Source organism: Echinops telfairi, unplaced genomic scaffold (genome assembly GCF_000313985.2).
Source record: "Echinops telfairi isolate 266 unplaced genomic scaffold, ASM31398v2 ScPeMD7_7416;HRSCAF=8454, whole genome shotgun sequence".
Taxonomy (NCBI): Eukaryota; Metazoa; Chordata; class Mammalia; order Afrosoricida; family Tenrecidae; genus Echinops; species Echinops telfairi.
In genome coordinates this window covers 3,203,175-3,217,474 of record NW_022111316.1, presented here as the reverse complement: position 1 = coordinate 3,217,474, position 14,300 = coordinate 3,203,175, and the positions used below count along the sequence as shown (strand labels likewise).

The 14,300-nt window shown below is 52.9% G+C and overlaps 1 protein-coding gene across 1 annotated transcript in view; it reads left to right on the top strand.

The window, feature by feature from the left end:
* The first annotated feature begins 1,180 nt into the window (after positions 1-1,180).
* Positions 1,181-14,300, top strand: part of DTX4 (deltex E3 ubiquitin ligase 4) — a 41,793-nt gene continuing 28,673 nt past the window's right edge. The window contains exons 1-2 of the mRNA XM_004714997.2: positions 1,181-1,266; positions 11,622-12,345. Of these exons, the coding sequence (XP_004715054.1) occupies positions 1,242-1,266; positions 11,622-12,345 (749 nt within the window). The 5' untranslated portion in view covers positions 1,181-1,241. The remainder of the gene's footprint in view (positions 1,267-11,621; positions 12,346-14,300) is intronic.

Here is a 14,300-nt window from a genome sequence, read left to right as displayed (position 1 = left end):
TTAGGTTCTCAGCTGCTACTCTAATGGTTGAAGGTTCAAGTCCACTCCGAGGTGCCCCAGAAGAAAAGCCTGGTGAATTCCAAAACACCGGCCGTTAAAAACTCTCTGGAATAATAGCTCTGATATACATGGTGAGGCCGGGGCTCAGGATCAACTTGACAGTAACTTTTTGAACCCAGGGTCATGATACCTAGAAAGGACCATAGCATGCAGGGTGACCCTTTAGGCACAAGGGAAGTTCTAGAGAACATTGGGCCGAAGGACTTTCCCCAAGCCTAGTCCCTCACACCTGAGAAGCAGGCTGGCTGGGCATGGCCCGGGGGGTCAGTCACCAATGTACTCTCGGGCTGGGTGGGACTCCTCAGATTTTAGAACAGAGGCAGGGAACCAGCTCTGGGGTGTTTTGTTACATTCTCATCTCTTCGGGGGAGACCCTGGGTGCATTCTTAGCTTTCTTAGGGTTGGGCTTCACTCCCTCTTTCTGACTGCCTGTCATTCAGCATATACTTACCATCCGTTCCACACCCGCACCCCCCCCTCCCCCCAATCCCTTGTGCCAGGTCCTGTGCTGGCCTCTGAAGGCTCTGGGCTGCCTTCCCAGGAATGCTGGGTCTGCTGGGGAAGCTAATCTAGTGAGAATAGGCCTGTTTCCCCCGTGAATTATAAGCTCCCGCTCCCTTCTCCACCAACACACACATACACACAGCTCCTTTCAGTAGAGCTCATTGATGAGGCCATGACAGGGGAGGAACTTTAAGCCACCAGCTCCCAGGCAACCTCAGCCAAGCGCTGGCAATGCTTAATTAAATTACCCACGGACCCCAAGTCACAACTCAAAGCTGGGAACCAAGAATGTCCAGTAAACAAAGGAGAGCTGGAAGTCCCCTGCCCCGAGGCCATTCCTCTCCCTTTTTGTCGCCTTGCTATGTGGAGAACTTCCTGACATGGAAGCGTTGTCTCCTTAGAAGTTGCCTGCTCGCTTGCCCAGTTCTCCACTCTCCTAGGCTACTGACCTCATCCAGTTCATCTCCAGGGAGATGGCTGGGCTGCTGCCTGTAGACACTGTCCTTCAGCCTGGGTCTGTCCTGTGGCCTGTCCTTCCCCTGGCCTCCTCTGGGATTGGGTCGGCCGTGAGCCACCACATCGAGGCGGTGGTGCGCACCGGCCCCCGCGCCGGGGGCAGCGTGGTGCTGGGCCAGGTGGACAGCCGCCTGGCGCCCTACATCATCGACCTGCAGTCCATGAACCAGTTCCGCCAGGACACGGGTGAGCTGTGGCCCCGGCCCCCTCGGCGCCCACTACCCTCCTGGGCCCAGATTTCCAGCCCTGCGGCTGGCCGGCCGCCCGGGCGGCACCCCGCTGCAGTGGGGTTTCCAAGAGCGGGTGGGAGGGCGCATGGCTCCCCAGGATCTTCTTAGACCGCCCCCTCCCCCAAATAAACGCGTTAGCTCGTAGTAGCAATGCTCATTCTAGTTCCTAAGAAGCTCCTTCCACGCCCCCTTTACGGCGCTTGCCGGCTTGGAGCCCTACGGTGGTGTAGACGTTTGGGGACCACCCAGCGCACCAAGCCAGCCCAGCCCTCTCAAAGGCGCACGTCCCGCACCCAGAGCTGACCCCTTACTGTCTCCGGCCTGTCAAATACGCCCCGGACTGCCTCTGCCTCTCCGTTTCATATTGTGGGGGAGAAAGAAAGGGGAACCCCTGGAGGCTCTCGCTATAGACTAGCAGGGGAAGCGCCTGGGCCTCCCCAGGAGGAGAGGTGGCGTTCCCGGGATTCCAGGGGTGGAATATCCTGGATGCTCTGGCATCAGTGCGGCTGCGGGAGCGCTCAGAGCACTGAAGCAACAGGCCGGAGCAGATGGAGAGAGAAAGAGGAGGGAGGGGACTGGGGAATGCCAGCCGGGAAAGCCGCTCCCTTTGTCCCGGAGCAGGAGGCGGATTCCTTAGGAGAAACTGTCCTCGGGGCGGGGGCTGCCTCTTGAAACCATGGCCTCTGAGGGAAAACAAACCGTCCGCCCAGAAATCTGCTGCTAGGCTGTCTTTCTTTTTATGAGAATCAGGTTACCCACGGTGGCCACCACGGCCCTGCCTCTCAGCTGACCAACCTTTCCAGATCACGGGGCAGAAGGGAGCCTTGCAGGGTGGGGGCCCCTGGAGGGGGGAGCAGGACACAGCAGCATTACTTAGTTTGGGCCAGTGCAGCCAGCTTTCATTGACAACTTAGGACATGTGTCCTAGACACTCCAGAAATCTCTTCAGTGAGTAAGGGTGGGGGAGGCTTCTAGAATTCTGTCTGGGCTTCCTGCGGAGGCAGAGTATCACCAGGAGCCTGGAGAAGCAGGTGTGATGGGGAGGGAGTAGAGGCCATGAGGGGGTGGGGGGAGTCTCAGAGAGGGTCAGAGAACAGCTGTTTGAGACTCAACCTCTCCCCCAGCCTCCACATCCTGTGTGCTAATTGGGATTGTCATGGGAAAGGGACGTTTTTCACCCTTGGTCTCTATCCTTTAGTCATCACTCCCAGCAACCTCTCTGCCAAGGACCTTGTTCAGACACTGGGCGGCTGGAGTAAAGGCTTTCAGGGAAAAGGCTTCCCCAAGTGTTAGCATCTGGAGGGGCTTAAACCTTGGTGGGGGAGAGAGGGGGTTGGGCTGAGGGAGACTGGGCAGGAGGAGGGAGGAAGGAAGAATGTGGGGAGATTGAGAAAAAGGATTAAGTGTGGCAGAGGGAGGGAATGTCATTGTGCAATTTGGATTGAGGTTGGAGGTGAGGGTGGAGGCGGTCAGATTGGGGGAGGGTGTGTGTGTGTGTGTGTGTGTGTGTGTGTGTGAAGGAGCGAGCCAGAACACGTGTGCTGTGCCTGTGTGTGTAAGCAAGGAAGCTGAGGTGAGGAGGTGGGACCATGGAGATGAGCAGTTCAGACACCTGACAGGGAATTCCAGGCCTGCTCAAAATAGACCAGCAGGTGTTAGCTTTTCTATTTCAGACTCAAGCGCTGCAGCATATGGAGAACCACCCTGGTGACATAAAGGCCCCAGTCTCTCACCACTGTCTGGGAAGGTTGAAGTTTAATTTGGGTTTGGCATGGGGTACCCAGAAGGGTCAGAGAGTGGTACAAACAGTTAGGTTCTCAGCTGCTACTCTAATGGTTGAAGGTTCAAGTCCACTCCGAGGTGCCCCAGAAGAAAAGCCTGGTGAATTCCAAAACACCGGCCGTTAAAAACTCTCTGGAATAATAGCTCTGATATACATGGTGAGGCCGGGGCTCAGGATCAACTTGACAGTAACTTTTTGAACCCAGGGTCATGATACCTAGAAAGGACCATAGCATGCAGGGTGACCCTTTAGGCACAAGGGAAGTTCTAGAGAACATTGGGCCGAAGGACTTTCCCCAAGCCTAGTCCCTCACACCTGAGAAGCAGGCTGGCTGGGCATGGCCCGGGGGGTCAGTCACCAATGTACTCTCGGGCTGGGTGGGACTCCTCAGATTTTAGAACAGAGGCAGGGAACCAGCTCTGGGGTGTTTTGTTACATTCTCATCTCTTCGGGGGAGACCCTGGGTGCATTCTTAGCTTTCTTAGGGTTGGGCTTCACTCCCTCTTTCTGACTGCCTGTCATTCAGCATATACTTACCATCCGTTCCACACCCGCACCCCCCCCTCCCCCCAATCCCTTGTGCCAGGTCCTGTGCTGGCCTCTGAAGGCTCTGGGCTGCCTTCCCAGGAATGCTGGGTCTGCTGGGGAAGCTAATCTAGTGAGAATAGGCCTGTTTCCCCCGTGAATTATAAGCTCCCGCTCCCTTCTCCACCAACACACACATACACACAGCTCCTTTCAGTAGAGCTCATTGATGAGGCCATGACAGGGGAGGAACTTTAAGCCACCAGCTCCCAGGCAACCTCAGCCAAGCGCTGGCAATGCTTAATTAAATTACCCACGGACCCCAAGTCACAACTCAAAGCTGGGAACCAAGAATGTCCAGTAAACAAAGGAGAGCTGGAAGTCCCCTGCCCCGAGGCCATTCCTCTCCCTTTTTGTCGCCTTGCTATGTGGAGAACTTCCTGACATGGAAGCGTTGTCTCCTTAGAAGTTGCCTGCTCGCTTGCCCAGTTCTCCACTCTCCTAGGCTACTGACCTCATCCAGTTCATCTCCAGGGAGATGGCTGGGCTGCTGCCTGTAGACACTGTCCTTCAGCCTGGGTCTGTCCTGTGGCCTGTCCTTCCCCTGGCCTCCTCTGGGATTGGGTCCATTTGCATTCTATGCTGGTCTCCACTAGGCTGTTGGGAGGACTCTGGAGACTGGAAGAAGGGAAAGGATGGGCCAGGGACAGGAGATAGGACATGATCTTGGGACGCTTCCAAAAGCCTTGGTCAGTGGTCTTCTGCACCAGCCTTCATCTCTAGCGTCACTGTCCCCTGTATTGTCCAATACACCTGATCCCTGCCGCCATCAGAGCCCAAGCTGGAAATTGGAGATAAGTCTTGTTCTGGACTCACTAGCCTACGCTGTGACCTTGAGGCAGTCCTTTAGCTGTTTGGGTTCATTTTTATCCTCGGAGTGAAGAGGGCCTGCAGATTTCTCCTTGCTCTTTCCTTCCCTTGTGTGGACCAGCAGGTGAAAGCCTCTGGGCCCTGCACTAGTGGTGACACTAATCATAAGACTTGGCATGGTGTCAGGGCCAGGTTCTGCTCAGCTCAGCATTTCTGTGCAAGTCTTGCCCCATTCATAGAGTTCCTGGATGGTGCAAATGCTTAAGCACTTGACTATGAGTCTATACGTTGATGGTTCAAATCTACTCAGAGGCACCCTGGGAGATGGGCTCTGGCAATCTCTTTCCAGAAGAACCTTGCACACCCTATGGAGCAGTTCTACTTGGTCCCTAGAGGTCACCATGGGTCAGAATCAACTTCATGGCAGCCAACAACCACAATAGGTCTTGAATGCAGTGAGAAGGGTCAGATAGAGAGTGAGTCCGATGAGTCCTTGACCATAACCCCCTACAGTACCCATCCCCACCCCATGTGGACACAAGTGTAAGAGGCTAGGTATCAAGAGGATCATAAGACAGTTGTAATATTGAAGATGCATATTGTACACATTCTAATATTGAATGTTCAGGCAGCCTTATGGAAAACCAGTGCTCATTCCCACTTTATAGAAGAGGCATCCCCTCTCTCTGATGTTAGGCTTGATCCAGTTTGCAACATTGTCTGTGGCTTTTGTTTTGTGTTTCATATTGGGGTTTATCTTAGATGTATTTTGTCATTCTGGGTAGCCCTCACATTTTTGTTATGTTTCTCTGTTTTTCAGTATATGAAACCCCAGGATTGATGAACCTATAGAGATAACAAGTAGAATAAGGATTCTGGGGGGATGGGGGTGGGCAGTGGGGGAAAGGGATAATGGGGAGCTGATATCAAGGAGTTCAAGGAGGAAGAGAATGTTTTGAAACTGATTGTGGTAGCAACTGTACAATACTGCTTAATGTGATTGCCCTATGGAATGATATGATATCTTTATGAGCTCCCAATAAGATGGCTTTGAAGAAAAGGGAAACAAATGGAAAGAGATTAAGTGGTTCATAAGGTTTACTGCTGGTGAATGACAGAGCTTCAAAATCAGGTGCCCCATGCTCGGCTCCTTCATTCTGTGAGCCAGCTATGGATCACCTATCTGCTCAAGTCACACAAGCTGTAGGATTAACAATCTTCAAGACTTTGCCCTCATGGAACGTTCTTGTGGTAGGGAGGGAGGTGCCTGGGGTTTCCTTGAACCAATGGGGATGAATTGCCCCCAGAGACCTCAGGATGTGCCTCGAAGGCACTGCTTCCCAATTCCCAGGAACTAATTGAACTGCTAGAAGAAACCAGTATTTTTTTCATTGTTCCCACAAACCTATTTCTCCCTATATTACTGGAGACTTTGGGGTCACTTTGCCTTAAGACAAGAAGGAATTCCCTCTATCATTTAGTTCATGGTCCTCATTCTAGAAATGTCCAGGCCTACCTCATTCCAAACAAGTTGGTCTCTGAAAATAATAAGAGAATGCCACCTTGCCATCTCTCTTGACCCTGACATTGGTTCTGAGATCTTTCTACTGTCTCTACTCCCCTCCTGGGCCAGATCCCATTTCCTCTCAGGCTGAACTGAACTCCAGAACTTTCCCTCTAAAAGTCGCTCTCCCTTTTGACGCTCGATTGTCTTGTTATGGTACTACCATTTTACCGTTCCCTGTGGAGAAGGCCTTGGGATTCATTGACTCACTCTGCCATCCAGAATCTTATTGGGTGCTCGATGTCTACGGATGCAAAGACCATGTGGACCAGCAGCTCAGCCATCAGTGTACACAGCCCAGGTGTGCACACACAGATTCTAAAGTCTGTTCCCTGCGATGCTGACCCATAGGTGTAGAGGGGCATGATCCGTACTTCAAGGAGATTCTGAAGCAGGTGATCCTTGGACCTCACTTTGAGAACAGCCATGTCGGGTCTTGCCCATTTCCTCTCAGAAGGTCCTCTCCAGCCTGTCACCTCCTTTTCATCTTCACTCCCAACATCCTCATTACTTCTCATCTGTTCTCACTACTTCTCTGCTTAACCAACTTTGCTGGCTCCTCAATGCCTCCAAATTAAACTCACTGCAGCCTGGCATTGCGCAATGGTGGCTTAGTGGCAGGATTCTCACCTTCCATGCTGGAGACCCAGGTTTGGTTCCCAATGTACCTCATTCGCAGCTGCCACCTGTGGGCCCCTGAATGCTCAGATCTGTGTATGTTGCTGAACAAGTTTCACTGAAGCTTCCCGGACTCAGATGGGCTGAGAAGCAAGGTTTCCTGATTTACTTCCAAAAGTCAACCAAGGAGAACCCTGTGATCACAACAGTCTGCTCAGGGACCCTCTTTGGGGATGGAGCAGCAGGACCAGGCAGCACTTCATTTATGGTGTCCCCTCACATCCTGGGCTGAAGCTGCTAACAACAGGTCCTTGCTTCAGGCCGGGGGTGGGGAATGCCTGGCCCCTGGGCAGTTTAAGACCCATGAAATCGTCCATACCCACTAACATCACATGCTTCACCGAAGAGAAGCCATTCCAGCCATCACATTGCTGTTTGTTCAGTGCCATCAAATGGTTTTTGATTCCTGGAAGCAGACTGAAGCACCCCCTGGTCCTATGTCATCCTCACAGTTGTCCCCGTCTTTGCACCACTGTGTCAATTCATCTTATTGAGGGTCTTCCCGGTTTTTACCGCCCCTCTACTTTACCAGCGATGATGCCCTTCTCCAGGGACTGGTCTCTCCTGACAACATGTCCAAAGTATGTTAAGATGAAGCTTTGCCATCCTTGCCTTTAGGGAGCATTCTGCTTGTGTGTCTTCTAAGACAGATTTGTTCATGGTATGGTCAGTATTCTTCGTCAGCACCATATTTCACATACATCCTTCTTTTTTTTTTTTTTTCCGGTCTTCCTTATTCAATGGCTGACTTTCATATGCATATGAGGAGATTGAAGATGCCATGGCTTGAGTCAGGAGAACATTAATCCTCAAAGGAACCACCTTGTTTTCCAACATGTTAAAGAGGTCTCGTGCGGTGGATTGACCCAATGCAGTCATTGTGTCGTTAGAGCGCTTGGCTGCCTCTTCTGGGCGCACTGATTGTAGTTCCAAGCAAGGTGACATCCTGGACAACGTCCATCTCTTCTCCATTTATCATGATGCGAGTGTATCATTAGGGGAAAGTTCCTGTGTGACCAGTACGGACCTCAAATAATGTTATACATATCCAAATGGCCCTTGGCAGAGAAAAAGGTTACACATCCCAATTCTAAGCTTCCAAGCTGCTGACCCTTTTCTTCATCGGTCACTGACGCCCTCCCGCACTGTCGCCTTTTGCCTATTGCGATTCATTTCATCCTAATCCATTTGCCATCCCTGTCTTGCCATGTTCTTCAAACCTTCGTTGCTTCATGTATTTCTCTGGTACTTCTTGATCCCCCACGACCTTGGCAAGAGGGCAACTAGCACAAACCTTGATGGCATTCTCATGGGACTAAAAGTTTAGTGAGGGCTACAGAAATGATGAAATTGGCCTCACAAACACAGGTGAACTGGTGTGATGGAAGATAGGGAGCATGCTGGGACAGATAAGGGTGGGAGCTGAACTTGCAGAGCATAAATAATGTCAGTGAACTTGGAGAGTTGCTGAAGGGGCCGATGTTCACTACCCTATGTATTTGCTGTGAAGTGTCGAGTTGCTTCTCGACATGTCCACCCCACATGACAGAGTCTGGATGCTTCCTCTAGAGTTCTCTAGGAGCCCTGGTCATGTAGTGGTTACAAACTGGGCTGCTAACTGCAAGGTTGGCAGTTTGAAACCATCAGCTGCTCTGCAGGACTTTCTACTCCCATAAAGATGCTACAGTCTCAGAAACTCCCAGGGCCAGTTCTACCCTGGCCTCTTGAGTCGCTGTGAGTCAGAATCGACTCAATGGTGGTGAGTGAGAGAGTTTTCCTGGCTGGAATCTTTATGGAAGTATATCGCTGGGCTTTTCTCCCAGAGACCCTCCGAGAGGGTCCAACCTGCTAACCTTTCAGTGAACAGCTGAGCACTTACCCATTGTGCCACCGGGGCTCCTGATCTCAATCTTTGCTACAGTAGTAAGAGTTAAGAGGAAGGTGGGAGAACGAGACCTCGGCTGCAAGGCGTCCTTGAAGGAGTGAGCTGAAATCTGAAGGGTAGATGAGACTCAAAAGGGGCCAACTTTGTGTCATGGTCAAGAATGGACGCAGCTTGGTGAGGGTGACAGACTGAAGGCCGTCTGTGTGGCAGACCCCCAGGCAATGTGTTGGCCTGTGAGGAGGAAGTGTGATGGGGCCACAGGGGTTGGTGGTGGCGGTTGGGACTCTGGCCCTTACCTCGGGGGAAGAATTTAACCAGAAAGAGGATATGGTCACATTTCCTGCTCACACAGTATTTTGTTGGCACCCTGCGTGGGGTGGGGTGGGTCTCCTCTGAAGACATTTTGCACGCTTGGTTTCTGGCTTCCAATTCCAACCTGGAGCGACTTGAGGAAGTTCTGCCTCTTTGCCTTCTTCCCAGCAGCCTGTGACATAATTCGATAAGTGCCAGACAGCCGGAAGTCCGTCATCCATCACAGGGATGGAGCCCGCCGGGTCCCTGGGTGTCACAAGTGGTCTTGGCCCGGCTACGAACCTAATGCGGATGATTCGAACCCACCCAGCCAGAGTCACCAGCGAAAGAGGGCCGAGTGATGTGCTTCCAGAAAGAAGATTCTTGTTGTCAATTGCTGTCGGGTCATTTCTGACGTATGGTGACCTGTGAACAGTGCGTGATGGATAGATAACAGCTCCCTAGGGTTTTCTTGGCACCTGACAGTGCACCTGAAGGTTGACGGTTTGAACCCCCTCGTCATGTCACAGAAGAAAAGGCCTGGCGATCTGCTTCTGGGAAGATTACAGCCAAGAAAACCCCCGTGGAGCCTGCTTGCTCTGTAACGCATGGCGTCACCAGGAGCAAGCATGGACTTGATGGCAACCAAGTTTGGGGTCATGGCCATTAGCCCCTGTTCTGGACACTCGGTTGCAGAACCAACCACACCCGGTGGGAGGTGCACAGACTCTGACTCCAAGGGGCTACTTCGATCTAGAGTAGCGAGAACCACCTCCCTGATTTCCCGAGTTCAGCCTCCTGCTGAACAAGCTCTGGATTTGGAGAGCCCTTCCGGGATGAGGTCTCGATTGAGAGCCCTTCAAGATATCGGAAGGAGCCCTGTGGTGGCATAGTGGCTCCCCATTGGGCTGCTGACCACAGGTCTTCAGTTCAAAACCACCAGCCGGCCCTCAGGAGCATGTGCTTTCTTCTCCTCTGTAGTCACTGACTCAGAAACCCACCGGGGCAGTTCTACCCTGCCCCCGATGGCTGCTATGAGTTGGAATTGGCTTCCTGGCAGTGAATTTGGGTTTAAGGGTTTTTTGTTTGTTTGTTTATTTTGTTTTGTTTTCAAGAAACAGATGCCAAATGGCATAGAAAGTGAGGAGCCCTTTCATAGGGAAAACAAATGGCCAAGGAGGGCATTTCAGCAGAAGAGATCTAGTAACTGGGGGAATGTCCGGTCAGAGAAGCTTAGGACTGCTAACCTGAAGTTGGAGGTTCAAGCCCACTAGCTGCTCCACAGTCAGAAGATGAGACGGTTTGTTCCCATAAAACTCCACAAAGGGCTTGCAAACCCCACCTAGGGCTCCCATGAGTCTGAATCCACTCAGTGTCAGTGAGTTTGGGTGTTTGGGGTTTCTCAAAAGGCTCATCTGCTTGGCAGAAGAAAACACATGAACCAAATTCACTGCCATGGCGTCCATTCTGCCGCATGGCGACTCTAGGAGATAGAGTTCTAGATCTGCACAGGTGGGTTTCCAAGACTGTAACTGTTTATGGGAGTAGAAGCCAAGTCTTTCTCCCTTGGAGAGGCTATTGGTTTTGAACTTTGACCTATGGGATTGCAACCCAATGTGTAACCACTATGCCACCAGGGCCCTATAATCATTTTTGTGCTGACTTCTCACCTTCACCCTGTGCAGTAGGGATGTGAGAGCCAGATGTTGCAGAGAAGGAAACTGAGGTACAATTGCCAAATCATATGGTTGGAGCCCAAATCTTGCTCTTTGTTTCTCAGTGTGCAGCCGCAGGCCAGCTACTTAGGAAGGAAATGAAGGGAACTCTCCCCTCCCCCTTCCCCCTTCCCTTCTTGGCTGCCCCCTACACCCCTGCAGAGGACCTGGTGCTGAATAGGGAATTGTTCGCCTTTCCCCTCCAAGCCTCTGAATGTTGATGTTTTGGGTCATTAAGGGGCTTGGAGATGGGGTGGGGAGCAGGTTACGACCCCAGCAAAGGCCTGAATAGCCATTGTTCGCTTTCTTCCCCCTTTGAATGGGATTCTGTCCCCACTCTTTGGTGTCTCCCTCTGGGCTGGCGAAGGGGGTGGGTCAGAGGCCTGGAAAGGAGAGTCTTTTCCCAGCACTTTGATGGATGGAGTTTAATCCGACATGTGGACATGGCAGCCTCCTGGGAACCCGCCCCGGCCGCCCCCACCCTCCCAGGGCTGGGCAACGTGTGCCTGGATGCTGACACCCATGAAATGCGCTCCCGTTGGAGATGGTTATAAATTTGGGTTTGGGGTGCGTCAGAGAAAAAGAGTCAAGGGTTATAAGCTTCATTCCCTTCCATTTTGCTGGTTGCTTTTTGTGTGCTCTGGGTAATGTGTCCCCACTGTGAGGAAGCCCCTGTAATAACTCTGGCCTCTTTCTATAATAACTACGTCTGAGGAGCCCTGCGGGCACAGTGGTTACACTTTGAGCTGCTAACTGCAAGCTCAGCCGATCGAAACCACCATCCACTCCTCGGGCAGAAAACCAGGGCTTTCTACTCCCGTAAAGAATTAATGGTCTCAGAACCTCACAGGGACAGCTCTGCCCTGTCCTGTAGGGTCACTTTGCGTTCACTCGATGGCAGTGTTTGGTTTTGGACTTCTTAACTGTTTGCCCATTAATGGGACACAAGCAAGTGTCACCGCATGCTGTCTCTGACCCTCCACTCTGTTTCATTCTTCAGGGACCCTCCGCCCAGTTCGCCGCAACTACTACAACCCATCATCGGCCCCTGGGAAGGGCGTGGTGTGGGAGTGGGAGAACGACAATGGCTCCTGGACGCCCTACGACATGGAGGTGGGCATCACCATCCAGCATGCCTACGAGAAGCAGCACCCCTGGATCGACCTCACCTCCATCGGCTTTAGCTACGTCATTGACTTCAACACCATGGGCCAGATCAACCGGCAGACCCAGCGCCAGCGCCGCGTCCGGAGGCGCCTCGATCTCATCTACCCCATGGTCACGGGCACCTTGCCCAAGGCTCAGTCCTGGCCGGCCAGCCCTGGCTCGGCTGCCTCGCCGCCAGCCCCGCCTTGCTCCTGTCCGCAGTGCGTCCTGGTGATGAGTGTTAAGGCGGCCATGGTCAACGGAAGCATTGGGCCCCTGCAGGCTCCAGCAGCCCGCAAGAACATGCCCCCATCAGGAGCAGTGAAGTTGCCCCAACCGCCAGGCCCTGGGGCCAAGCCACCAGATGGGTCAGGCACCATCCGGGGTCCCCTGAAAACGGCCCCATCCCAGACAAGCAGGCGACAAGCCTCCAGCATGCCAGTGGGGGCGACTGCAGGCTCTCCTGCCAGCCCCCCAGGGGCCAATGGCAAGACCGGAAGGGTGGCCCTGGCGACCTTGAACCGTACCAACCTGCAGCGGCTGGCCATCGCCCAATCCCGGGTTCTGATCGCCTCTGGGTAGGTGCTGCCTGACTGCCTTAAGGCACTGTCTCATGGTGGGCTTGCTAAACCCGCTCTGAGGCCCTGAGGCTGTGTGACCTTTCTGAAGCACTGATTCCAGGCTTGTCTTCCAAACAGCCTCAGGGTAGTTTTGAACTTGTCTTCCTCTCAAATTCTAGTCCAGGGCTTACCTGTTTGTGACACTCAGGGACTCCACCATTTCAAACACAGGGCATGTCTGTTCTGGGTCAGAGAGTAAAGGAGTCAGGGTGGGGGCCAGGACTTAAGCTCTGTCTCTTGGAGTTCAGGGCCATGAGTTGGAATTGCTTCGGTGTTTGGCAGGGCTGGCCCTGACTCCCTGGCTGCAGGTGGCACATGAGAAAGGCCAAAGGTTTGGCCTGTGGGCGCCAACCCCAAGCCAGCTGTGGAGTCAGTTTCAGCGCATGGCGATTCCATATGTGTGACCGAACAGAACTGCCCTCCATGGGATGTCCAGTGACTGATTTTTTTTTTTAGGTTCAATCAGGCCTTTCTTCTGAGGTCCTTCTGGGGGACCTTTCCGTTGTAGCCCAGGGCATTCGCCCAGAGACTCCTTGGAGTCTAACAGATCTCGGTTCTAATGGAAACTTTGCCTCTTACGAATCAGTCACTCTTGGCCAAATCCCTCACATCCTAGAGTCCTCGTTGGTAAAACCGTCGACAGGAACGTGCCTATTAGGGTTGCTGTGAGGATGAGGACACAAGGACTCTGTGGTGTGAGTGTGAGGGCACTGGGCCTGGAGTCCAGAGGCCTGGCTATACTGCTCCTGCCTCTGCCACTTGGTAAGACACAGCATCATTGCGTTTCTGGTTTCTTTCTGTGTGAGCCAGGGATCGTCTTACTTGGCTCACCCCAGAGAGTCATTGTGAAAAAACACCCCGAAGGGAATTTACCCCTTGGCGGTGATCCATGTGTGCACAGCAGGCTGGTCCCACTACCAAGGAAGGCCACACAGCTCCTGTGTGTGTGGGCCACACCCAATGGGGTAGCCACCAGGTTGTGGAGCCCTGGTCACTGCTCTTTGGAACAAAGCTCAGCTCCTCCCACCCATGTAGGGACCCTACACCTATACAGCCATGTTGCGGGTTCAGCTCCAGACCAACTGCCATAAAGCACATGCTGCAATCAGGTGGGTCACACGAAATGTAGGTGTCCCGGTGCACATGAAAGTTAGGTTGACACTGGGCTGCTAACCTCAAGGCCTATAGGTCAAGCCCGCCAGCCGCCCCATGGGAGAAAGATGAGTCTGTCTGCTCCTGTGAAGGTTTACCGTCTCAGAAACCCTGTGCAGGGTGACTGTGAGCATCAGAATAGACTCAGTGGTTTGATCATCAACGAAGTGTGACATAAGGCAAACTCAGATTCCCACAGGAAGCAACCTTATAGGACAGGGTGGAGCTCTCCCCTGGGTTTCTGAGACTGTAACCCCTGAAGGTTCTCCAAAGTCTCATCTTTCTCTGCAGAGCATCTGGTGATTTTGACGTGCAGCCCAGTGCATAACCCTACTCTTACCACCCCGGCTTAGGCACCACTTAGAGTCACGGTGCTGAAGTCAAGGCGGAGCAAGGGTCTAGCCCCCACCCCAACTCGGGCACCCTCGACAAATGCCAAGTGCCCTCAAGCCAGAATTGAGGGCAGGGCTCCCCAGGTTGCTTTGACTCTTAATAAGGGAGTGGGCAGCTCTGTCTGTCTGTTCTTTATTCCCTCCGCTCAGCCAGTCTCTCTGGAGCTGGAGAAGCGGGTGGAGGGCTGGGCAGTGTAGCGTGAAGAGTCTATAGAAACTAGTTGGTTTTGCTGCCCACTCCGTTTCCCCGGCAAGGGAAGCCCCTTGCCCACCCTCTCCATCAGACCACCTCCCTCACTCCCACGGTCACCCTCTCCTCCAGCCTTTCTTAGCCATTTAATTGGCATGTTTCTTCCCTTTGACTGGCTC